Source organism: Pogonomyrmex barbatus, unplaced genomic scaffold (genome assembly GCF_055798465.1).
Source record: "Pogonomyrmex barbatus isolate J1 unplaced genomic scaffold, ASM5579846v1 scaffold9, whole genome shotgun sequence".
In the NCBI taxonomy this organism is placed as follows: Eukaryota; Metazoa; Arthropoda; class Insecta; order Hymenoptera; family Formicidae; genus Pogonomyrmex; species Pogonomyrmex barbatus.
In genome coordinates, this window is record NW_028297193.1 from 4,137,912 (window position 1) to 4,164,362 (window position 26,451).

The window sequence follows — 26,451 nt, forward strand, 5'->3', positions numbered from 1 at the left end:
GAATATCTTCGTTTTCGCAAGTGATAGTGTTGCCGATCGCAAAACGGATTCGTGTCGATTTCTGATACACAAGATCACAAAATTTCTTAAGATCTCGCAATGCACGTATCACCGTCTCGTAGCGAAGCAACAACCAACATTGGTCGAGCGCAACACCGAGAACAGCCACTGACATCGAGTGCAACGGCGAAACACCGAATTAACGACGAACATCCGAGATACGCTGAATGTAAAGAAAAAAAAAAAGAAAGATAATAAAAAGGAAGGAAGAGGAGAGCTATCCGTACAACGTTAAAAAATATGATCGTGATACAGTCATGGTCAGAGAGAAGAAATGTATGTACGAACACCGAAAAAACATCGTGTAAGACGTAGAACACCCAGAACAACGATCAAGGAGCTTAAAGTAACACGGAGCAAGGATAAACTCGCGAAGCGACAGTCAATAATAAATCGATACCACTGTCATGCAATGATGACAATAACGTCGATTCCCCTTCCGCTCCCCTGGGTTCCGTCTGATATTGCGGCACGCCTAACGACTTTGACATCTAACATAAGTTTCTCCAAAAGATAAAGTATCCCCACACACACGTTTCCCTTATTTTTACAAAACTTGTATCTAACACAAAAGTTTCTAGGAAGTCAGCAATATGATAAACGTTGCTCTCTCTCTCTTTTTTTAAAAAAAAACTTCGGAAACTACTTGTGTTCTTCTTGACAGTGTACTTTACACTCACACACAGAGAAAAATAAGAAGAATATGAGATATTTGCCATTTCAACTATAGATTGTGCAAATTCATGTAGAAATAGATATAATATGCTGTATATGATATAATATAGTTCTTTAATAATAATTTAACACAGAATTGGTTCTTTAGCTTGTTTGACAAGAGGCTAAATCGCTTAATATCATGGATTTTTGTTTCGTAAGGTTTATATAGGAAAAAAGAAATTATTAATAATTGTTTTGATGCGAGGAAAGAAATGAGAAAAACGCGTTGATAAATTTGCGGAGTTTCGAAATCGCGTAAAGGAAATAAGTTCGATTAGAGATTTCTCTTATTGTTCAAGCATCTCGTGTACCGTTTACGATTTAATCGCGGTGCATGGGAAAATGTCAGAATGCATCGACGAGACGAAAAGATCAGACGGAATGGAAAATAGGAATGGGTAAGACGAGCGAGAGGAGGTGGAACATAGCGGTTGGAGTAGAGGGTTGAGGCCGGATAAAACGGAGGCGGGGTAGCTGTCGCGGTAAACTTTCCATTATCCTGCGATGTAACAACGGATCGCCGGCGGGCGTAGCGGCAAAGTAATTAAAACTTTCGTTTTATTTGCATTATCTCATTGCGAGGCGTCGTATATTCTAATAATGGCGAGTTGTTAATTGCAATTAGGCGCTGACTCGCTCAACCCTCTTCTAACCCCGGACTTGCCTGATCGACTTTTTCCCTGCCTTTGGCTCTGCTTCTGTACCTCTCCGCAAAAGATGGCATAATAAACGATTAGTTCGCAGCGATATTTGATAGGCGAGACATGTTGTCTCTTTGACCGATCGCGTTCTTTTATTTGAACCTTTGATTTGGTTCTTAATTGATTACATTTTTTTCGTGCAATTTTGCGTGATTGGAAATTATCGAAACTATCAAGTAAGAATGTTGATCTTGGAAATATTTTCTCCCGTCAATGAGAAGAGAGCCTGCCAAATATTCATGACATTCGAAATAATAAAAGTACAGGATAGCGTGATATTTCAGCATTTTTAGATGATAGAGATAAAACGCTACGTTGTTATATTACAATTAAAAATAAAAATAACAAGCGCGAAAGGCAAAACGGAGCACAACGCATTCTGGATCGATTCACGCAGGTATCTCCCGCTCGTCACTTTTCTCCGTATAATCGAGCATTTATTTTATAAAAAGCATTTATTTTATAGCATTTATTTTATAAATTAAATATAAAATAATGCGATACGGGCTGCAGCAACAGCAGCGGCAGCAACGTCGGAGAAAGTCGAAACTCCGTCTTGCATCTCGTGCGAACGCCGACGGTGGATAATTCGTGTCTGGACGTGTGTACGGGACGTGAGTCTACAATCTCAGGTCTACAGACTTTCGTGTTTACAGTCAACAGTTAGACGTTGATGAGCGTGTTGTACTTACCTTCCCTCTGCGTGGGTGCCACCGCGGTCATCGGCTGAGGAATAGCCTGAGGAAACTGGCCGTAGACGGCGGGGTAAGCTGCGACAATAACAAATAACAAGTACATCATGATCTGTCCACATCTAGATTTGTGCGTGCCACTGCCTATCCTTCCCCCGTTTAATCTCCCTCTCTCTCTCTCTCTTTTTTTTTTTCGTCCCCTTCCGTACCGCTGTCAGTAAGAGTCAGCGACAGCTCGGAAACCCGGCGGCAGCCGCCGAATGTAGGCGTCGTAATTCAATGCAGCGATAGCGCATACATAATGGACGATGACAGTAATAAAAGCCGAACAGTCCAATAAACGTCAACAGATTCAACAGAAATTGCGTTGCCATCGCTAGACAGATTACAATGGCGTAATTTATGACTGCCCGTTTCAGAAGCGTTGGGGGAGGAGGAGAGAGGGGGACACGTAAATCGGACGCGGCCATTTATTCTTGCGATTTGCCGAAGATTCGTCGCGAGACGTAGAGAGTGGAAAGGTCAGAGCATCAGCGTCTAGGGGATATTAAACGTAAAGAACGCGAGGACACATTTTTGCGTCATTCTGTGGACCATGAGACGCAATTCGAATTATGCGAGTTATTCCGGTCTTAATATTAATGACAGATTCTGCGATCGCTTCGGAATGGCAAGCCTTTCGAGAATTGAGCTCTCTGAACTTTAATTTAGATAGCATTTACTCGAGTAAACGTTATCTATTTAAAATTATTAATTCTATAGGAATTGATCGTCGGGACGAGTGTCCAATTAAATGTGGGTAATGTCGATGAGTGTAACAAATGCCCGATCTCCGGCAAAATTTTCCCCGCGGAATTATTATTTCCGGAAGATATCCCGCATAATCTCATCGTTAACGCGAAATATGGAAATCGCGCTTTTAGAGCCGAATGGCCTGTTTGCCCTGTGTCGGTGTAAAAGCGAGCGAGAAGCGAATACTACTCGCTGATACGAAGGCTCATCTCGGTACAGACGATTCCGGACGGCATTCATCACCGGGCGTTGCCGCCGACAAGGGTATTCGTCTCTCAATGTTCTCACCGTACCGTGCGACTTTCAACACGATACTTTTGTACGTGAAACCGTCGCAGCCTGCGAAAATGCAGCGTTGCATCCGATGCGTCATTAGCCGACACCAGATATCTCTTCAAAGCCGATTCGGCTTGGAACAACGTGCCTCATTAAAACGGGATAGGAAATGCCTTTTTAGCGCAATGATGTAGCGAGAGTCGTCTATGCGCAACCTACACCCGGAATATCCCGTTGCAATTTGCGAAATTAAATATTTAAGCTGTCGAGAGAGAAACATCCCTCGAGGCAAAGAGACAAACAACGTTAAAACGGAAGATTTCGCAGAAAGGACATACGATTCGTATTCGGAGTACATAAGATTCTGAAATTGGAGAGACATTATCGTAATGGCGTTTGCTTAATATCACATTACAACAGAATCAACGAAAGATCTCGTTATAACAAGCTTCTTGTTACAAGGAAATTTTTATAAAAAAATTTCGCATTAATATTGATGCGTCAATACATCAAGGATCGTTCAACGTAATGAGATTCTAAGAAGATAAAACTTTATTTAAAAGTTTAATAAAACTTGCCGTAATATGGTGATATTTCAATATAATGATATTTGAAATTAGAGAGAAAAAAAATAGCCGTAAAAACAAATAGGTATCGATGTCACTTCTGATATCGACGGGAATCGAAATGCAAAATATTTCACATTAAACAGAAGTGCCCCGTTATATTTTAATTCGCAACGCGATCTCTGAACGTTTGATGACAATTGGTTAGTCTGTAAATTTGGATCTCGCTAAATGCGCGAGCCTGCCCCGGCATTATATCGTTCGCTATACGTGACGAGGCAGAAAGCAAGTACGTCGTTATTAATTATAGCTTGATAAATATTTAAAATGCTCGTGATTGATACCTGTTTGTGACGGATAGGCGGAGCGTGCGCGCGCGAGTTACCGCTCTCAGATCGGTAGAAGCGAATTTTCGCCCCGGAATTAATTATTTCCGTGCAAACATCGCTTTAATATATTCCGATTGACGTTACCCGAGGCTCCCCGGTGCGCGATGGATCAACGTTTGGCGTATGAAATAAATACGCCATCATACGTCGGGGCCGCGTCACGCTCAGATAGAGGTACGCCGTTATTCCGGGATTGCTTTTTTTCCACTCGCTGATCTCGATGGCGCGTGTGTACATTGGCCAAAAATACATAGAAAAAAATATATCGCTTTTGAGTCCTTGGTAAATACGAACGGTAATGTGCTCGGGCGCTCGCTCACACAGAGCACGGGGCCATATTACCGGTTTGTTATGACTCGAATTTGTCAAGTTGAATTTTCGCCCGATACGATGGAGACACGTTGAGAGACACGAGGGAGGAATTGATCAGCGACACGGGAGTAAGTGACACTTCCCTTTCTTCCCGTTACTCCCGGTTCCCGTCACCTCCGGGTTCCGGATAGCGAACAACGCTATCCATATCCGCTCGAGTGATGCGACGGGTGGTACACCTCGTGTTAACCGACACACGCGTAAAACGCGGAATTTGTTAAACGCCCTCTCGTTACCGAGGGTGATTGGAATGTAATAGAAGTATAGGTCCATCGAGACGCTGATTATCCGTGAAACGAGATCATCCATTTTGCCGGGCTTTATTGGATCATAATTTGCGCCGATGCGCGCTGCACTTTGACGCTGCAACGTCGACCGGTCGATGGCGAATAATTTTCGCCGTTGGTGTTAGTGAGAGGGAGCATGCACGGGGAGGAGGAAAACGTGTAAACGTGTAAAACTACAATATAATATGTACACGAAGTACATTTAGAAGGACATCGAAGTACACGTAGCACCACAGCAGAAGCATTATAGAACGAAACGTTGACGCGTACACGATCATGTATGACGTGTACATGTACGGTGTGTATACGCATGCGACCATAGTTGCATGCAAACAACCAGCAACGCGATCAGCGAAATCGAATTTTTTCGCAGGTAAGTGCTCCGACGGCGCCCGGATAAAAGCACGTAAACGTTGGACGTTCTGATGCTTTTTTCCCTTTATGTATGTACAGATGATCTCCGACCCATCTCACGGCCATACGCGCGCGTTTTTCGACCCGCTCAAGATCGCGATAGGCAACATCCGGGCGAGATGAGTACGCAAAGCGTTATCTGACGCGCCCCGTTAAAATTGATGCCATGAAAGCCGCGATAATGCGAAACATCTATAAACAAAGCCAAGATACACACGTTTGAGAATTAATTTTGTTTACGGAGAAAAAAGACCGGTTAAAATCTATCGTTATGCAATTTCATTCGTAAAATTCACGGACGATTTATTAAAGTGTAATAAATAATTATGATAAAGTTACAATTTTCGTTTATACAAAATTATTTGTTCGATTATAGAATAAATTCTATAAAGTGATCAACGACACAATGTGGACGAATGTATCCATCTAATGTTGCGTCTATGTCTCACGTCGATAATACCCGTGAGTCTGCTTGGGTGGAGCTTGGATGGAAACGAAACGCGCTACAGTCATTACACGAAAGACACGGACAGGGTAGACAGCACCTTGACAAGCCGTAGAGATAAAAATTGAAGCTGGAGAAACACTTACCGGCCACTCCAGCATAAGCCTGCATTCCAGGATACGCGGCGGCATGCTGAAGTGCCGCCTCCCCGTTGGCCAACCCCTGCGCTGGAATGGACAGATGGAGGGCATCTACACTTCAGTAAGCTCAGCTCTTATCGGGGAGAGGGCCTAGTCTAGAGGCCCCTGTCGCAATACCCAGTAGGCCAATCAATACCGCTCGATATTTCCGCCGACTATATTCGACTATATTCGACTAATAATAACTCCATACGAGTGGCGACAAAGGGCGAATATTAATTAATTAATGATCGACTATAAGAATGATTATACGTCGCCATATTGTGTAATATCCGTTGCTTTTAAACTACTACGCCGTTTTGATTCAATGATTTTAACAATTTTTCTGCGCTGCACCGTTTCAACAACAACATGACTACATTTATATCGTTAATCTTTCAGCACTCTACGTTAAATGTAATGACCAAAGTTCAACACGAGGAGCTCTAACAACGATTGAAAAAGCATATAAAAAAAATTTACTTGTTACAAACTTAATTATTCATCGCTAAAGCTTGCTCTTGCAAAACGCAAATCTCGCGCTTAGCATGAGCCCGCAAAATCCCGTTGCGTTGGTGCGTCCGCGTATGGAGCTTCTCTTCTGTGTCGTTGTTAATTCCGGGATCTCCTCGAAAATAAACGTCGACGAGTGTAACGGCGTTTTCCTCGCCGAAGTTACGGAGAAGTATGACGCGCGCGAGTACCCGCCCGGCGTACTCGGCATGGTACTTGGCCTGCGCGAAGTTATTTACATCCCCGTGGAATAATAAAGTCCGCCGCCGATTGGCCGGGTATTGCGCAGGGGCGGCACGCTGCGCCTGAGTTGATACTCACGTCCCGCATAAGTCTGCGGTATTCCGTTGGTGTAGACACCTGGATCCGAGCCTGCTGGCTGGCCGTTCGGCGTTTGAGCGGCCATGTTAAAATTGGGCATCGTTGGCGATGGTAACGACGGTAGTGCCCCGTTAACCGGTTGCCCTGTGCCGGTACCTACGAGCAAACCTGATCAGTACACACCGGTTACCCTCTTGCACTTTCAACACCGACCACGATTGTCCTTTACGCGCGAAGCATCTGCTCAGGGGGGGGGGATGGGGGGTGCAAACTTTCTCCCCAACTCTACCTCCTATTCGTACGTTTTCGCATTTTTCATATATTCTCATATTTTTCATTATTTTCATATTCTTTTATACTTCTGCGCTAGATGTAACGTAACCATTCGATCGTCGAGAAAAATCCATTAACGATCCACATGCCTCGCGCAGCGTTTGAAGGATCGGATGAAATACAAATCGTCGGGTTGTCAATTTGATTTTGTAAACTGGAACCTTTTGTACTGTTAATATTGTCGAGCTATTGATTTGGTCAAAAAGCTACGTTAAATTTCGCACATTTTTTTTTCCCTCTCTGCACACGTTTCGTGTTACTTCAGCATGACATGTGATTCCCGCGATACAACGTTACTATAGCTATACAGCGGCTGTTCTTGAATTACGATTTTAGTTTACGCGAAAAGGTCATGTTTATCGATAATAGTTTGCCTCCCGTCTGTGTCAACGGTGCGATTCGGATCAGCGATCAAAGCCTTGCGTTGCGCTAATAACGCATTGATCGCGCCGGTGACCAACGTTTGGTGTTACGTCAATATGACTCGACGTTCGTAATGAGATATAATTATGTATGGACAATATCTGTTATTTCTATCAAATTAGCACGTGATTAAGGAAAATACAAAGTCAAGGGCACACGACAATAACGATAATATCGTACGTTCGTAATCGAACGTAATTTTCCGAGATTACAAGCGTGTGATTCTCAATCATCCTCCATTCGAGAGAGAGAGAGAGTTTAAACGTCCGCTAAAGAGACATCGCAATTGGCTAGAGAGAAGTAAACGTTCCGGCACCGTAATACCTCGAAATCGCGTCTATGGCCGCGATGGAAGATGGAAGAATCGGAACGGAAAAGAATCTCGATGCTTCGATAAAACCCGGTTTACGTTGCATGCGCGTACATCGTCGCATCGTAGTCGGTTACGTGCATTGGGTTGACGATACGCCGTAAACTTAAACTCCCATGACTGCACAATATACGCCCCGGCATTGTTGATTCGGTTGGGCGGGTCAAGCGGAGTTTTTATACAGAGTGAGACTTACGGCGATTGCGAGAATCACATCAACGAAGTGCATCGCGCGTAGGCTCCGTTAAACTTTAATATTAATTCACGTAATTACAACGAGGAAGCCGTATCTCGAGCCGATTCCCAAAGGGTTCGTTGAAAATATTTATTTTCAACCGAGGTAATATTCGATTTTAACTAATAATTCCCATGACGAATTATTAAACTCTTCTGTAGAACGCTTTGAAATGCACGCAATTAGAATTACAGTTACAGAATAATGATCCCCGGGTACGTGGCTCTACCTGCCAATACCACCCTGCCAATACCACCCTGTATACACACAGTTTGCGGTTACGCCGTCGTTTCGTCGAAAATAAAAGCTCGCTGCCGCGGTAATCTTCAGTGCCGAGTAAAGCGGACGGATGGCAGGAGGGGGGGGGGGGGTCGGCGGAGAAATAAAATATTATTTCCCTATCAAACGGTATTACCTTCCGCTCGACGAGACTCGACGTATAACGGAGCCGATTTCCGCGCTTACTTTACTTCTCTACAGCATTTCGATCTCTTCGCTGTTTCTTGTATCGCCATGCCGAGTGAGAAGGAAAGAAGGAAGGGGAGGTGTGAGCAAAGAAGGGCAAGGAAGAGGCATTTCTTTGGCTTCCCTCTTCCTTTATGACGAGCTTCGATAAAGTTTCGCGGCACCAGCAATATCTCTCGCTTGAGTCACGTTCGATGAAAATGTTATATTGATTTACGAGTCGGTTATAAGGCAACCGACTGTACGCCTCGTCTGTCGCGAGTATCCAGAGAAACTATAAGGGAGCAGACCAGGGAGAAAGTACGGCCGGAAGGGAAAGATGTTTTATATCATTGAAATCGGATGGCTATCGGATTGATGATGGATAATTCGTATGCCCTCGAATGTTTTTTTTTCCTCTTTGATAAAACGGGATATTTTACCAAATTGACGTTGTTAAGTTGATTAACTTGGAATTGATTAACCTAAATTAAAAAAAATGTTTTCTACATAATCCTCGTAAATTGTTATTAAAATATCGTGTGCCATTCTTTATCGATATTAACGATATCTCTGTATATTACATCTTCATTATAGCTCAATATTTTGAATTAACAGCCGAATAAATACCGAATGCATCACTTCTTGATATCGTAAAGTTTACATACATATGTAGAGAAAAAACATTTCATATTAAAAAATATATATGTAATATAGGATTATCGCGAGGATATGCAATTTATATTGATCATGTTACGTGTTTTTGAATTATAAGCCATTTCATTTGAAAAGTTTTTACTTGCATAGCGATACGCCGAGCGTTATTCTATTTTTTTTTAATCGAATATAGGCTTACCAGAAGTTGGTGGGACCACGGGATTTGGCATGCCATTCAATGTGTGCGGTAATTGTCCAGCTGCCAATGCGGTCATTGGATTGATGTACGTTCCCTGTGCAGTCGCGGCTGCCATAAGCGCCGCTTGCTGCTACAATATAAAGAGAATATCATCGTCAAAAAAAAGTGCCTCAAACGCACACACGTATTTTTTTTTTGTTTATTATAATTTCAACAAACTAAACTTACTTCAAAGAAGCTCAGACATTATATTATATCTTGAAGACCGTTCGCGCGTAATCAGTGTTCTATCTCTTTTGATAAGAAAAGTTTTTATCTCTCTAATAATAATAAAAGAAAAAAAGAAAACTGTAATTTATATAATGTTATGAATATATTAATTTCAAAGTGATGTTTATCTTCTTTACTGGTCACTTGGGAAAAATTAAACCGCAGAAGGTGATTGCGGGAAGACCCTCTTTGCATGCCGGCATTAACACGACGGCATCGAGTTTCGGCCGATCGTTTCCGAGAGTAACGAGGGACGAACCATCGCAGATTGTGAGTCGTGGTAACGAGGACAACAAGGCGGTAATGCGGTAACGCGAGAGCCATTAACGGTAACACGACCCACCTGAGCGTAAGCGTTGTAAGCGCCGAAATGATTGAAGAAGGGGTTAAGGATGCTCATGTTCCCGGCCATTTGCTGCATGCGTCTTATCTGTCTCTCTTTATCAGTGTCTGCGAATTTTACCACTATGCTGGATGACGCACCCTGCAACAGATAACGCAGATTGTTGATTTCTTGCTCTCATAAAGTCAGCCATTTTTATGGCACAACGCAATTTTACGACATGCGAGAACTACAATGTACATTTTAACGACCTACCCAACGAGCTATTACTTATGATATGTTATAACCAGTGCGTGAAAAAGCTGATTTAATCGCTGATTTAATTTTTACAAGTAAATGGATAATCGAAAATTTTTATATCGCTATATTTTATAATAATGCCTAATCTTTTTTATACGAAGGATATAAAAATGAAAGAATAATTTCATATAAAATGATTTCTCACACAAGTTATTAATTCATCAAAAATATTGAATCATTAATTAAAAACACAAAGTACCCTTTTCTAAGCACCTCATTAATATTAATAATTCTTATAGTCATTAAAATTCGATAATTATATAATCATAATTCTCCATGAAATATATAACGCAAAATAGTGTCGAATATATGTCGCATGAGAAGCAAAATGGTATCTTATATAACACTCGCCAGACATGAAGGAGTATAGGTATAAGTATAAAACGTGCGAGAAATGATTCACGGTTCCTTTTAGTATAAAAAAAGAAAGAGTTCTCCTCTTTCGAGATGCTCGCGAGGATATGTAAGGCGATGACGTTTCTCACGACGTCTAAAATATAAATGGAAAGGCAACAGGTGGTCAGTGGCCATTGTGGCTGCGGAGAAAAGCTCGGCATTCGGGCTCCCGGTGATACATTATATTCACGTCATCAATGCAAATGCCGACTGGGCGTTCCTGAGTTTATATAACGTTTGTAATGTTACAACTTGCGTAACGAGACTTCTAGCTTTGGTCACGCGACTTCGCATGGAGCAGCTTTGTCGTGCGTTTTTCTCGCGTGCGCCTTTTTTCACTCTCCCTTTTTGTATGCAGCTTTTTTCGCTTTCCCTCTTAAGACGAAATGGAAGGATTTATAAACATATATCAAGTAAAAATATAATTCTTCTCAATTAATTCAGACTTTTTTATTATTTTAGTTAGATATAACTTTTGTAGATTTTATGGCATTTATTAGTTCCATCAAGCTTCGTGTATTGACATCAAATCGATACTGACGAACGACATCCTTTCTTTTAGTTGCAAAAATCGCAGATACAGAGATTGTTTATACAAGAAGAAGCGAACTTCATATAAATATATTGAAAAATAAAGCCCCTAGATAGATGTATTTATTTCCTAAAAATATTTAAAATAATCAATTCCCATATCACATATAAGATATACTCGTTAATTAATTGTTAAATCCATAATAGTGCTATGTTAATTAAATTAAATTACTCGATAACGTACTATTATGTAAATTAAAAATTGATAATAAATAAATGAAATTTAAATTAATATTAAAAAATATTAGATATACTAAATTAAAACTTTTTAAGGAATTAAAAAAAGTTAATCAAATAATTGAGGGGATGTACGAAGAAGTTCGACGTAAATAATTCTCAAAAACTAGATACCGCTTATTTAGAAATAGATCTGATTCTGCAGATGCAGAAAGCTGTGTAAACAATGGAATCAAGAAACCGTAAGGAAAAGTTCGATCTGCGGCGCGATTGTTATTGCATTGACAACAACTGGAGCATATATCGATAATCGGTCGACTGTCTTCACCCCGTGGCAATTCTCGACAAAAGGCTCGAGGCCGTTATTCACCAGCGAAGCGCATACGCCGGCTGGTGCAATTGCTTGTAATTTAACGACGAGGACACCGTCAGAGTCGGACCGGTAATGCGATATATCCGCTTGACAGATTTCCACGGAACGTCACCTTGTGATACATCGTGTTCTGTCCCTATTAGATCGATCGAGACCTCGTCGCCTCGGTGGTTTCAAAGACAATTCTGACGAAACGGTTTTCAGCGTGTGCGATGCAGATGCCCGACAATCCGCCCTGGTATCCTCGCCCGTAATGCGCGCGCCATGCGTCAGGGTGGTGCGTATCACCGCGCGTTAAATGCTCGCCTCTGAAATGAAAGAGGGGGCGATTTTGTGCGATGCCAATCGACGCTGTCAGAAACACTCGCTCGTGTCGCCGCGCCGAATTTTGCTTTTATTATTTTTGCTTTTTTTTTTTTCTTTCTCCTACGTCACTTCGACCCGAACGTGCGAATGGGTGTTGGCGCGACAAACAAAATCACGCAGAAAAACGAACAATTTTCAGAGAAAATCCTTTCGTTATTTCCTCCTCGACTTTATCTAAATGCGAGCGAGTCATCTCGTTCTTGTAGAAGTGAACTTCCGTAATTTTTCCGACAACAAGCTACGTAAGACCGAGCCAAACGAAATCGTACGAGAAGACGAGCGTTTCACATCTCTCGGGAAATACGTCGAAATACACGTACCTTGAAAGCGTACCTTGAAAGCTCGGATACGACGTTGTAGCGAGGTTTAGTCGATAACTCGCGATTCTACAAGGTCGAGACTCGGAAGGTTATCGCGTAACCTCCTATGCGAGATCCCGGTTGCAAATCGCCGACTCCCTTTGACTTTTTCATCCGCGATTTCACCTTCGGCAACGCATGCGGCAGACATGCCGGCGCGTGTTCGCCGTATTCTCGCTGAAGGGCTCGCACTATACACGGGCACCTCGATTATTAAAAGTTCCGCTTGCGATCGGAGCTCGAACGAGGTCAAACGCGCGTATAACCGCGAGCGTCGCGAGAAAATCAGCGACGAGCTTGCAATATACAAAGGTATAAAAGTTTCCAGAAGTGGATGTAACTTTCCGTGTTACTGTAACTACAACTAATATCAGGAGTTTTGCGATACTCTCCGCCCTTTTTGCCTCTCAGCTATACGCGTCTGCGTTGCTCTCTAAAGCTTTGCAAAGGAGTAAAATATTATGATAGACTTATTTTTTTTTTAAAGCCATCTTTCTTGGAAATTTTATTGCGATATCTCATTTGTTTAAAATCTGTGAATTTCTTAAATAATTCAATAAATGCAAATTATTTAAGTAAGGAATATTTCGTAATTTTTAATACATCTAGGCTCTATGAAATATCTTTTGTCATTTTCTTATAGTTTTGCAAAGTAGTCGGAAGATATATTATTCTAACGAAATTTCTTCTTTGCACACACACATATAAATTCTTTCATTTTCTCCTCAGTTACAATTCTGTCATATCCGGAAGAACCGAGAGAGAGTCAAACCGGATTTCGCATTCTTCGCAAGGACGAACCCACTTAAACGACTCATTAAAAGCAGCGACGATCGTTATGTCGGAAGTCTGTATACTTCCTCTTTTCCCAAAGAATTTGTCGAAACACTTTCGTTGGAAGTTAATTGTAGCAATTGCGAAAATTCTTATGACGTATAAGAAACCTCCGAGCTAATCGCGCTTTTACTTTAAGTTTGCCGAGTACATCGCACGCTCTAAATATTAATGAGTTCGAGGTCAACCCTGACGTAAAGAAAAAAAGATAAAAAATTCGAAACGTCGAATTTTCAAGCAGACGCCACGGTGCGCGTCAATTCGCACGTGCATTACACTCTCTTTCGTGCGAGAAAAATCGCCGAGCCGCGCTGGTTACACGCCGCTGGTGAATGGCACCGACGCATGCACGTCAGAAAGATAATTTGTCTCGCGTCGACAGCCTCGAACTACGAGGCCTTGTGCATCACGCAGGTGTAACATAGGTACCTATAAGGTGTATGTGACATTTACGCGAGCACATATGTACGCCGACGCGCACGTGTGTGGCATGGAGGAGACGAGGCTAGGGCGAGGCGGAGCACGGCCAGGGGTTGTGAGGGGAGCATCGACGAGGTCGTATCGGAGCCAGCGAAGCCGAAGCCTCATTATTGGGGGATTACGGTTCATTAATTCCGATCCAACGTTCTGAACTGCACGCGGAAAGGAAAAGCCGTCCTCCCGAGAGCCGAGGGTATCATGCGGAGAACGTTTGAAGCCGCCGCCGCCGCCGCCGCCATCACCGTCGCCGCCGCCACCGCCACCGCCACCGCTTCCCTTTGCTCGTTACGTCTGTCCTATGTGTCGTCCCCATTAAGGCTGTCCCTTTAAAAATGTCGATATTAAATCGCGCGTTTTCCCCTTTCATTATGATTTCGTAAGTCGACGTACGTGGACCGTGTGCGTCGCGTTTGATGTCTCCGTTGTCCGATCAAATTTGAGCTTGTCGTACTCATGGAGACGCGTGTCCGATTAATATCTTCTTTATATCTCGTTGTCGTCTCTCAGGATTCCTCTCATTAACCGAAGATACCAACTATGGATCGATCGAGAGCTTCAGGGTAAAAGTTGGGTATATCTGTTTGGGTTGTTGTGGTGCAGCAAACGTCTCGACGTAAGAGCTCAGCTCAAGGGGCCACAATATTGGGCAGGCCTTGCCAACGGAATGAAGCAATTACCTACTGATTGGAGGCTCTCACGTTAGCCGCACCATCACACTTGCCAATCCGCTAGACGGTAATTTCAATAGATTCAACTGGAACCGCAAGAACGCCGATTGCTCCTCATCCGTGTGATTCTCCGTCGAATCGAAACAGGGGCGAGCGATTCAATTTGTCGATGTATCACAAATTACAAATCGCTCTTAAGATACCTTTTAAGTTTACCTAAAGTTTGTGGAAAATAACTAATAAAATACAAGACTGTAATATCTTAAACCTGATATTTTTCGATATAATCAAATTGATGATGTTTTAGCCGCAAGGAAGAGAAATGCACAAGCGAGAGACAATTTAATCCTTTGAATACGGAATACAATGCGAGCGCTTTGATCTACTCTATAAACTCAGTCGAGTCAAGTAACAAATAGCTTTGTGTGATTCGTATTATAATAATTAAGGAACTGTAATTAATTTATTATTTCATTTTTATTAATTATTGAAATCATAAAAATAATTCTTGAATTATTAAAGTCATACATATTCTTTCAATCTTTTTAAAATACAAAAATATGGGACAAAATAATAATAAAATTAATTTAAATATTTTCTTATTTAAATATTTATTTAAATTAATTTAAATATTTTCAAATGACGAAGATTGATTTTCTGAGCAAAATTGATTTTATTTTTGTAATTAATCATGATATCTCATGAACTACTTATCCGCAATAAATAATCTTTTGCTTATTAAAAGCATTAGAATTTTGACTTTTTAATGAACTCAAGATCAAATGTTGCAATCTTTTGTACAAAAATGTAAATGATTAAATCAATTCACGATATCTATACAAATTTTGTAAAAATGCAAATTTTGAGATAAAATCAATTTTTTTTACTGTCATTAATTAATAATATCTCGTAAATTAATCAATTGACGTTATGAATCATGAACTCATTAAAAGCATTGAAATTTCAACTTTCCAACGAGACCAAAATCACCTTGCTGCGATTTCTCTATGTGAAGATATTGACAATATCGACCGTAATCATTCGATCTATCCGATAGATGGCGCATACGTACATTTTCACAGAGTACATTTCGGCGGCGGCGTATCACATTTCAAAGAGCTTGTACTACACGTGTTTTTACACTTTTTTAGGGAGGCAAAAAGATGTGAACATCTAAGCAAAAAATGCACGCGGTGTTTTTTCACGGTTTTTTATACGGCGCACCTGCGGATTTTTAAAGAGCTATAACTTCTTCAAAAATGGACGTAGAGACATGGGACAAAGACGAATCTTCTTCATTTTGCACTCCGCAAATGTTCATGTTGAGTATACATATCCTTATCATAAAACATATCATATGTATATACAAGATGTCCAAATATGCCAGAATAAAATATAAAATATCTCGTAAACTATTGATTTTTTGACATTTGTATCTTAATACTTTTTCATCCAAAATAACTAGAGGAATCATATTGCGTAATAAAAAATATATAATTCTATTTAAAAACATAATGATTATAAAAAATCTCGATAGCAGCGTTATTTGTGAATTAATCAATATCGTAATCATGTGGCCCCCTTGAAACGCTATAATTTTTATGTAAAACAAATATTATTCTTTAAAATACATTGTTCAAGAGATCTTATGATGTATTATTAAGTAAGATGTATTATTTAAAATGACACTCTGCATATATTTATAACGAAAAGTGAGAAAAAATCTGTGATAAATTATAATATAAAGAAAAATCATTAATAAAAAAATATTAAAATCTATGAAATCTATAAATGAAGAAAATGTGCATTAAAAACATAATGAAACGATGCCATTTATATAATTATAATATTATGCTTATTTGTATACTTTACGAATATATGTTACGTTCATAATTAATCACAACTATATTACTGAAACTTTGAGTAATAATTTTTTTATTTTTTAAATGGTTGTTTAACGTTTATGTAATCGTGGTTCTTTTGAACTTTCTTAAATTTTCTTTTTCTGTTTATTCTTGTTGCTTATATTTCTACTGCTTTTATCTTTGTTATTTTCCTTTTTCTTTGCTTAATGCATATTTAATGTATCACGTATTCTAAAAGAAAAGAATTTTTTTATTACATTAAAATAAAACAAACATTTATAATCGACATGTACGTACATTCCCCTATCAAACTAGGCTTATCCTATTACTATCATAATGAAGACACAGTACAAACGGCGGTCGTCATCGAAATCCGCTGAAATTGGCGCGCTCGAATGTACACGGAAATCAATTATTAACGTTAACATCGCGTTGCTTTGTTGACAGGGTGTCTCTATCACAAACGCGGCGCTCTCCGTGCGGGATATGTTCGTATCGATTCGACGACGACGACACCACCTTGTAACGGAGAGAGAGTCGGCGCACAATGAGGAATCACGACAAGAGCCTTATCGTACGAATAATCGCTCCGAATCCCACACTAAGGACGGAATCTTGCTGATGGGCTCCCAGACTCTTACGGTCGATCGCGCTTCTTTTCTACGGTCGTCCATTCTTTTTCTCCCCCTCTCTCTTCACCTCCCCCCCCCCTCTTTCTCTCTCTCTCTCTTTCTCTCTCAGATTCGGGCTCAACAGTCATTCTGACTGTTTCATTCTCGATACACATGAAAGGCGACTCGCCAAATAAGTAACAGTTGTACTGGAGATAAAAGCAATGCAATTACGAGGCCGCCGAGGGAATTACTCAGGGAATGTCTTTAATTAAATGTTGGGAGCAGTTTCCGAGCCTTCGTTAATGCAGAGACAATTTCCTTCCATCCACTTTCCGTGCGCGTGCTGCCCTCCGGATGAGAAAGGCAACATCCGACCGGAGATGGAGGAGCGTTACGTCCGCGTTACGTCCAGATCTGCAGATTTCTCGACTTAACGAAGTTTTAAAGTTTTACAGTTCGCGTGCCTAATAACTCGCGTCAATCGTCCACTCGAAAGCTTCGGGAGGTATCGAATTCCATCCCGTTTAATTTTCATCTTTATCGAGAAACGCGCATATCTTTTGCGAATCGCTAGTAGGCATTCAATTCTGTACTCGCTGAAGTTTGAAACAACTTCAATTGGCCATTGTATCTTATCACTTCCGGCGAAACTACTCTATATGGTGAATCCTTGTCTATTTGGAATCCAATTTAACACGTGGAATGTCCCACGGATTCCGATTAATTTCGCGAAGTTTAAAGATTGCACACTTCGAGATATTTCGTTTTGTTGTACTTAACATGTTAATTAGTACATCTCAATCTGTCAGATCTAGAAGTTGTCACAAAAATTTCTTTTTTTCGTCAAGTTTATTGTTCATTGAAATATCACACTTGTGATGCTTCAAATTGTTTCAAACTTTTCATCACGGTGAGGTAGATCGTCGCGCATTTTTCACTTTACCGCGAGAAGATGGCAACAATCGGCGGTATGCCAAAGTTACGCAAATAGGACCAAAGGGACGTCGTTCTGGCGCGGCGCGACGAAACACTTCACGCGGTTTTTGTCTTTTATTACAAGGCATTTCCAGGAGAGATATATGTATGCGAGGGGAAGATCTCTCGGTGCGCGAGAAGCGTGGCGTTGGAGGGTTCGCGAGGCGTGACAAGAAATGTCACACGCTTCGAAAGGCATAACTACGTGAGGCCCGGTCGCATACCGCCACGTTGACACACGCGCACACGTATACGTTGTACACGCACGCGCGCACACCCCCCTCCCCTCACACACACACACACACACACATACACGTCCATACATATAAGGCACAAGAGAAAAGGAGAAAGAACGAGCGTCGGAAACTCGCAATGTGCGCGAAAATATTGAGAGCCCCCGGAGAAATATTGCCCGTTGCGTGATGCACGAACGCGCCTCTGATTCGAGACGTGTAAACAGCCTGTGGATCGATGCGATCAAACAAAAAAGCACACAAAAAGTTCGGAACTCGAGGTGTAATACTCCTACGCAAGTGATACAGGATTGCGTGTGTATTCAGGACGTGGTAGATTACTATCTGCGAATAGAAAGCTCCAATCTTTTACGTGAGAGAGTAAAAGCCGCGTTACTTCGATATTTCACATGTTGACAAAGTCGTTTGTAATGTAATTAGTTCGATGGAAATTTTTACAATATTTCTATAATATTTTATCAAGAGTTATCCCGACAAACTCGATCCCGCGAAATAGATTTACGCGTTTCTGCAGGCGGTGAAGTTATTTTTCTGTTAAAACGCTTATTTTTTAAAAAAGTAAATAAATAAATTTAAAGCCACAGGGACAGAACGGCGAAATCCGCGAATGCATCGAGCTGCTGGAGAAATATTGCTCGCCAAAAAAGATACGAGAACGTCGCCGCGAGAAACGTAAACTACATTACACGGGCCGTGAAATCGGGGAAAAAATGTTTGTATCCGCGGTCGACATATATAAACGTCTCATTGTCAGCATTGTTAGAAATTAAAAACTCCTCGTGTGTAATATTCCCGCACGACGAATTGTAAAATCGGCTGAAATATTGAGTGCTTGAAAAAATATTACCTACCGCGTGACGCGTAAATGCGTCGATCCGAGAGGCATAAATCGCATTATCCCGCTCATGAAAACGAAATAAAATATATATGCACGTGTGCTGTTAGTAGAGAAGTTTTATGGTAATGTTTTTGTCAGCGAAAGTGCTGTAATATTAATCTCGCGGCTACGTACAGCACATCTATTAAAAATATCGCGTTTTTAATGGGAAGCGTGCAATCTACCACATTTTTAAATCGTAGATTTATATAACAATAATATATCAATCGTAAATTATGTTTATAATGCTAATACAATATCGTTCTGGCAATAAACATACATTACAAAATATGCGTAATAAAAATGTAGAAATATATTTTCGAAATGATATAAGAGGATAATGCTGCAAAATCTTGCTGAATATTTGTAAATTCTCTAATTTATATCAACGTTTTATTTATCGAGCTTAAAAGCTGTTTGTCATTGTGTCTTGGGCGATTTATGTACAAAAAAAAAAAAAAAATTGGAAAACGAATTAGTTTTAACGCATTTATGTAAAAGAAATTGTCAATGTTGCGTCAATATCTACGTCATGTGGGTTTCATAAGGTGTTACAATTTCACGCTTCCGCTACGAGCCGGTACGTCGTCTGCAGGCCGACAGCGCGTCGTCGCGTATTACAGTATCAGATTGCAAATCAATATCTCATTTCGTAGGTATGAGCCGAGATGTTGCGTTCGTAATGCAGTTTCGTGACCGAGAGTGTCGACGTGTTCGAGTGGCTGAAAGCAGAGGGCACACACGCGAGATGACATACGTGTGCGATCGTACATACACCCGACATTTTTCTGCGCGCACATACGTGCCTATATAGATCGGCGGATTTGATAGGAGAGGGGAAAATTGGAAGGGGTTGATCTCGCGCCAGGTCAGAGGAAACTGGAACGAACATAGTTAAGTTGAATTACTCTTCGGGCTCCATAACTTCGCGACGGCGATTGTTTTCCGCGAAAGATTTGTCAATCGACTCGAAAAGAACGCAGGAACTTTTTTATCGTCGTGCGTTTGTTATCGCCTCACGTCATCTTTAATGGCGAAATAAAAGTATATATATCTTGTAAATATCATCGGATGTAAGTATCAAGCTGATTAAATTGAAATGCGCTTCCTATTCGACGGCATCGACGAAGGAGAAAAATGCAGTTTTTAATTTCACATCAAATCTCACATCACACTCACATGATTCAGCGTTATTTGATGAAGGCTTCCATTTCCCCCCCCGCTTCTTCGTCCGCGTCGCGCAGAATTTAATTTCGTTTCGAGATCTGCATAATTCGCCGTAATAATTAAGCCGCCCGCGTAGAACGCAACCACGTGCCTTTCGTATCTCTTCTGGGTCGAATAGTTCAGGGTCGAAGGTCGGCGTTTCGGCGAAAGCGTTAACCCCAACACTCGCCGTCGCTTTCGTCCTCTCACTTCCCGTCCCTTCGGTCACGACTGTGCTGCGAAATCTCGTAACATCGACGTCGAGATTTGCATAATTCGTCGCGATAATTAAGCAATCTGCATATTACAGCCCGCTCGTGCGCGCGCGCGCGCACGCCTCTTTCGTGGGCAAATAGTCGCGGTCCTGAAGTCGACTCCTGCTCCGTCTTCTACCCTGTATTCGGCTATTAGATTAGGGGGTTATAACGAGTAATATTCACCAGTCCGCACTACCACCCACGCGATTTCACCCCACGCACGTACACGCGTTTAATGCACGACGCGAACCGCGAATTCCCTGTCAAATATCAAAAGCGACGCGAGCTTTCTGTTGCATGAAAGCATATGAAATATGATAAATCCTCTTACTGTTTTGTAGTAGCTCTGAGATAACATAAAAAGTGATAAGATGATATGGTCTCGTATTTCGTCCTTGTGTCAGACTCTCAGGGATATTCGTAGAAAAGTAGATAGTACTAAATACATAGATTTTTTTCAGAATCGATAAATCTCTTATCAATAATATATTCTCTTTTATTTGTTCAAATTTTTTTAATATCAAACAATTAATTAATGCTAGCTTTTTGATATTCGAATCATCTCTCTTTTTCAAATAGAAGTTTTATTTGAAAAAATTATTAATTTAAAATATTATATGATTGCGAACGATGTAAAAGCGACTTTCAATATAAATTTTCGCTTTGATCTTAACATCTTGTACATCGATCTTGTACATCGTTTGATAATCGTCTAAGATACAAATTCCCTTAGGCGTGTCAATGCATGTCAGTGCGAGCGGCGGTCGATAGGCAATAACGCCGACAAGGACGATCGGAGGTCCGGCAAGCGGCTTTCCAAAGTTTCGCCAATCAGCAGGTGGAATCCCGGACGGAACTCACTGACAATTCAATTACAACTGGGAATTCCTGGTCCGACCCTAAGCCGAGAAAGTTCGGCGGTTTGACGGAGACCGAGGGGCGCTCTTCTCTCCGGAGGGCTGCGGAGAGAAGGAGGCGGCGGCGCTTCTCCAAGTGTTATGCAGATTTCTGTTTGGCCAGTCATTACTGGGGTGTTTGCAGGCACGACAGCCATTGCTACGGCTACCCAGTCCGATCTCCAACCACCAGCTTCCAGTTACCCCCTTCGAGCCCCTTTTATCCCTCTGCCTCTGTTAACGGAAGACGGTCATCTAGTGCCCGGCCATGGCGCGCATCCCTATCTTCGATATTCATATCAGCCCCCTTTCGTCCAGTGTAGCGCTTCTCTATGAATATTTACCCTCTTTTCTGTTAATATCGCGTACGTGACATTTTCCGAGCGTAAATATCCCCCGGCGTCCGTGAACACGATGACTGGCGGTCATCGGCTGAAGAGGCGGATCGAAAGATAAAAAAATAAACGCACGCGTCGGTCGAAGAGCGAAAGGGTCAACCAATGCTCGTTGTTGTAATTTTACACGACAGATACTCACCGGCATAGTTTGGCTGCCGTGTAGAGAATTTATTGCTGCCAGTGCTTCTTGATGCGACGAAAGTTTCACGAAGGCACAGCCTGAAATGAAAAAAAAAGAGCGTCGTTAATTCAACACAAAAAAAAAATCACACTTACATATTACAACTTTAAACATTATAAAAATTACCCTTTCTTTATTCTCGTAAAAAAAAATTTAAAAGTGTATTATATGTCACGAGATTATTCCGCATATTTATTTTTTTCCATAAAATAAATGTTACAAATGTTGTAAAAAAGTACATACTCTACTACTGCACAAACGCGTGTCTGTCTAAAACCATGTGATTTTTCGTCGAGATAAAAAACGCTGTAGCGAAACGAAGGGTTAAATAGAACTCGTGACGTTCGCTATTCATTTGCTGAAAGAAGCGTCGCGAATAGCGGCGCTCGCTCTCCCTTTTTCCGCCACGAAAATTCCGCGGCGTACTCGGAACCCGGAAGGAGGCAAAAATAGTTTTATCCGTTTTATCCTCCTTCTTTGCGAGTGATCCGCGACGAAGGGGAGGTTCCGTTTCCGCCATTGTCGCAGAGCGAGGCCGTCCGCGGCGAGATGATGGAACGATTAATCGCTCTCCTGCCGCCTGCCACGTGCGCTCATCGCCGGTAGTTAGATGGAGACGCGGTGAAGACAAAGAGCCGGGGAGCTCTTTGAAAAATTGATGCGCCAGCGGAGCGCAACGTGCACTTTAATAAAAGATGTTTACCGCGCGCGGACAACGCGTCTCGTAATCCGAGACGACGATGATCGCGGTTTCGTGCAATAACTATTTGTAACGTCGCGAGGGGAATGCTACCCGAACAATTGTCATCATCCTTCGCGTCTACGTGCGTATAAACGGGATAATCCACTGGATCTGTTGAAATGGACTTGTTTGAAAATAAATCTTTCGATGTTATCACATCGCGGCAAGAAGATTTGAAGGAGTTTCTCGCCTGTGCATTGAGGTCGCGTCATATGGCAATATCCAAACGATATTTTATGCCGATAGCGAGCAATATCGTATCGGTCTTTTTCCCTTTACTTTTTTTTTTTTTTTTTTTTTTTTTTTCGGGGAACGCTGAGTTTTATGGGTAGCAAATTTGATTCGGTCGACGCCTCGAGTTTTTCGCCTCGATGAAATACCAACCGATGAAAGCGGTAATTAAATTTAACGTAACAACGTTAAAGTCTGAGCCGACTGAAACGCATCGCGAGTACTAACTGCGCGAGAATTGCGTAACGCGGTAACGCTTTTAAAAATGAGATTAATCTTTTCGAGGATCGAATATCGTCCAATACTGATACTCCAATTTCTGTCGAACGGATGGCCTCTTGAAAAATAAACGAAACTCGATTGCGATATGCTTCTGGGAGATGGGACGGATCAGGGATTGAAGGGAATTAGGGCGAAAAGAGGACGCCCATCCCTGTACTTGCTGAAGTACGACAAGATAACGTCCCTTTCCTAAGCCCTGGACCTTCCTCTGATCTCAGCAGCCCTCGTCTTCGACATCCAGTTTCGAACTCCCGTCCCTCGTGCTTGCTCGAACGATATGACACAAGAAAGTCGGAATAAGCGGACAATTTTAGACTTCCGATCGATATATCACATTTCAAAACTTTATGATGTATTACACAGGAATATCGCAAATATACGTCACGCTTGATATAAAGGGAAAATTACATAGCGTATATTATTCAATTTAGGCAAATCAATTTTCGTGGAAGAGAGCGACCGTACGTGTCGCGCGAGGTATATTAGATAAAGCGACGTAAAGGAAAGATAATCACGTACAACTGTTCTAAAACGCTAAGTAATTGGAGTACAAAAAAAAAATGACAAAGCGGTTCTTCCTGCTTTGTTCCCGCCAGCTCATTAAGTGGCGTTGCTTGACGGCATTATACTCCTTGCCTCTCTGGCCCTTCCTGTCTAGAACACCTGGCGTCCATTGTAGCGATGATAATGTCGCCATGTCAACCTCATGCCGCTACATTAATCAGGCCTTTGAATCTCGAAAACTCGAATATTTAACCAGGATCGAAAGACCACTGTTAATGCACGCACGCGAACATATAATCGCAATTCACATAATCGTATACAGACAAATGTAATAAATTAATTCGATCGGTAAACTCGATAATACCATTTCCCTTTTATCGCATTAATTTATAGGATTCAAGCGGACAATTATTTGCGATCGTCGCGCATTTCCCCAAGAAATTTCTCGGCGCAAAAATGGTCGAAATTTTTGAAGGACCGATATCGAGTAAACATATAAACGAGACCTCCCTTGTCGGATCCTGTAGATCCTCGGGAGTCTCGTATACGGCGGATGTAAGAATTTGCCCGAGCTTCCAGAGCGTTCGTTTTTCGTGCTTCCCTTTCCACGGATCTCTCGAAAACGATGCGCACTTGAGATTTTTCTTTGGCGTTTTTCGCATCGGCAGAACGCAAGCTCGCGCGAAATAAAAAACTCGAATTTCACGAAATTTCACATATATTCAGCTATCGCGTATACGAATCAATATGTCACGGAGATAATTCTGTTTTTTAACTATTTTGTATATATACGTCAAAAATATACAGTTTTATACAATACATAATTTGTAAAGAATATTTAAAGTTTATTTTTTTTTGAGAAATGTAAAAAATACATTTCTATATGTAGTTTCTATACGTATGACATCGTTATTGAATGAAATGGAAAAGATGTGAAATGGATTAGCTCGAAAATGTCAAGTACTACACATTGTATTGATGTAGACAAATTTTGTATTTCGACACAAAATACAATTGCTATAGATAATCTGTCGGCTATTTAGATCGTAAAAAAGATATCGATATCGAGGAAAGATCTAGATTCTTATATCTCAGCGTTTACGTAACAACATAATGTACAATATCTATTCTGACGATTTTTTCCCGTCAGTTGGAAGTTCTATATTTAATGTCCTCCTTTTGCCTCCGCAATAGAAATAATGTTTCAGCAGCAACAAACGATGGATAGGCCGCCGCTGGTCAAATCGGTGGCCCTTCGTTTGTGGTGAGCGAATCGAGTTTCGTGGGCTTCTCCCCCGCACTCATTTCACCCTGAATCCTTCTTCGTCCAATTCAAGTCGCCCCTCGTGCCCCTTGTGCTCCACCATCGCGGGGTCTTCGAGCCGATCGATAGCGCCCACGAGACTTTCCACTCATATATTTGATTGCTCAGCAAACATGCCTAAGTTTATCCCGCAGTCATCGTCATCGCCGAGTGACTACTACGACTACTAGGGACGATGCCACGACTACTACCTACTCGCGTGTTCTCGTATCTTCGAGATACGCCGCTCGAATGTCGTCGCGAGTTTGTTCGCGCTTAAAGTAATTCGATCTTATTAAGGCCGCGATGTAATTCCAGCTATGAAACGTTACGAAGTTCCCAAAGTATTCGGTCTCAATGATGGAACGGCGCAAAGAGCGATCGACACGCGAACTAGAAACCCCTTTGCTGACAAAACATTCTACTTTCCCGTTTTCGACGTACAAACGTCGTCCGCTCTATAATTCAGGCCGCTCTTGGCAGCAATAAAATATTTATTACGCTCGTCGTCGACAATGTCGAGCGAACGGAGAGGAGATAAACTTCTATTCATTCCCCTCCATTCTTTGTAATCGCTTATTCAATTATTCTTTAACATTGTAACTGTGTCGCGCCATTAGCTTTTACTACTATAAACGGTTCGTACGGGTACGGGTGTGTTAACTCGTTTGACGAGCTGCCGCTCGATAGCGAGTCAAGGCGAGGTGTATAGCGCGTTTAGCGATCGATCTTCTTATACTCGTTTCCGCGAGTAAAACTTGGCGGAAGTTGCACGCTTCATTAATCAACAGTTGATAATTAAATCAAGCCGCGAACTAAGTTCGAAAAAATGCCGCGCGCTCCTCTCGGCTTTGAGTTCGCCTCGGTGTTAGAGGGGCCTCATTAGAGAGTAATTATTTCGCTACGTTACGCGAAGGCGCCATACACCGCCGAGATCGATAGATCTTTTATCCGAACATCCGCGCATAGTCGACATTCCGAAAGAAGTGTCAGTACGAAAATAGAATCGTCGCGTGATCGATGGGCAACGAACATCTGTTACTGTGGCTGATGAAAGGGAGCGATTTGAATATAGACCCATCGGTATACGCGCATCGCGTGTCAACGTTTACGACATGGTTGTAAAAGCCGCTAACGAACATCTGTTTTATTCTTTTTCGCAACTATTCAGAATGAATAACGCACATGGGAATTGCCGGGCTGCTTGCTATCGAACGTACACACAACAGTCCAATACGATAATGTTTAAGTACTTAACAAATATTTTAGGTATTTTAACGTAATATACAAGCCAACAATCACATCAGCTTTCACGTCGACTAAT

General features: G+C 41.6%; 1 protein-coding gene across 17 annotated transcripts in view; it reads right to left on the minus strand.

The window, feature by feature from the left end:
- bru3 (CUGBP Elav-like family member bruno 3) overlaps positions 1 to 26,451 on the minus strand; it is a 248,771-nt gene that overhangs the window by 23,560 nt on the left and 198,760 nt on the right. For 9 of the 17 annotated variants that reach the window (XM_089084572.1, XM_025218744.2, XM_089084571.1 and 6 more), the window contains 6 exons: positions 22,024 to 22,103; positions 9,999 to 10,139; positions 9,386 to 9,515; positions 6,725 to 6,892; positions 5,858 to 5,962; positions 2,171 to 2,248 (listed from right to left, as the gene is read on the minus strand). In XM_089084572.1, the coding sequence (XP_088940698.1) occupies positions 2,171 to 2,248; positions 5,858 to 5,962; positions 6,725 to 6,892; positions 9,386 to 9,515; positions 9,999 to 10,139; positions 22,024 to 22,103 (702 nt within the window). The remainder of the gene's footprint in view (positions 1 to 2,170; positions 2,249 to 5,857; positions 5,963 to 6,724; positions 6,893 to 9,385; positions 9,516 to 9,998; positions 10,140 to 22,023; positions 22,104 to 26,451) is intronic. The other 8 variants (XM_089084567.1, XM_089084566.1, XM_089084565.1 and 5 more) reach the window with 6 other exon arrangements.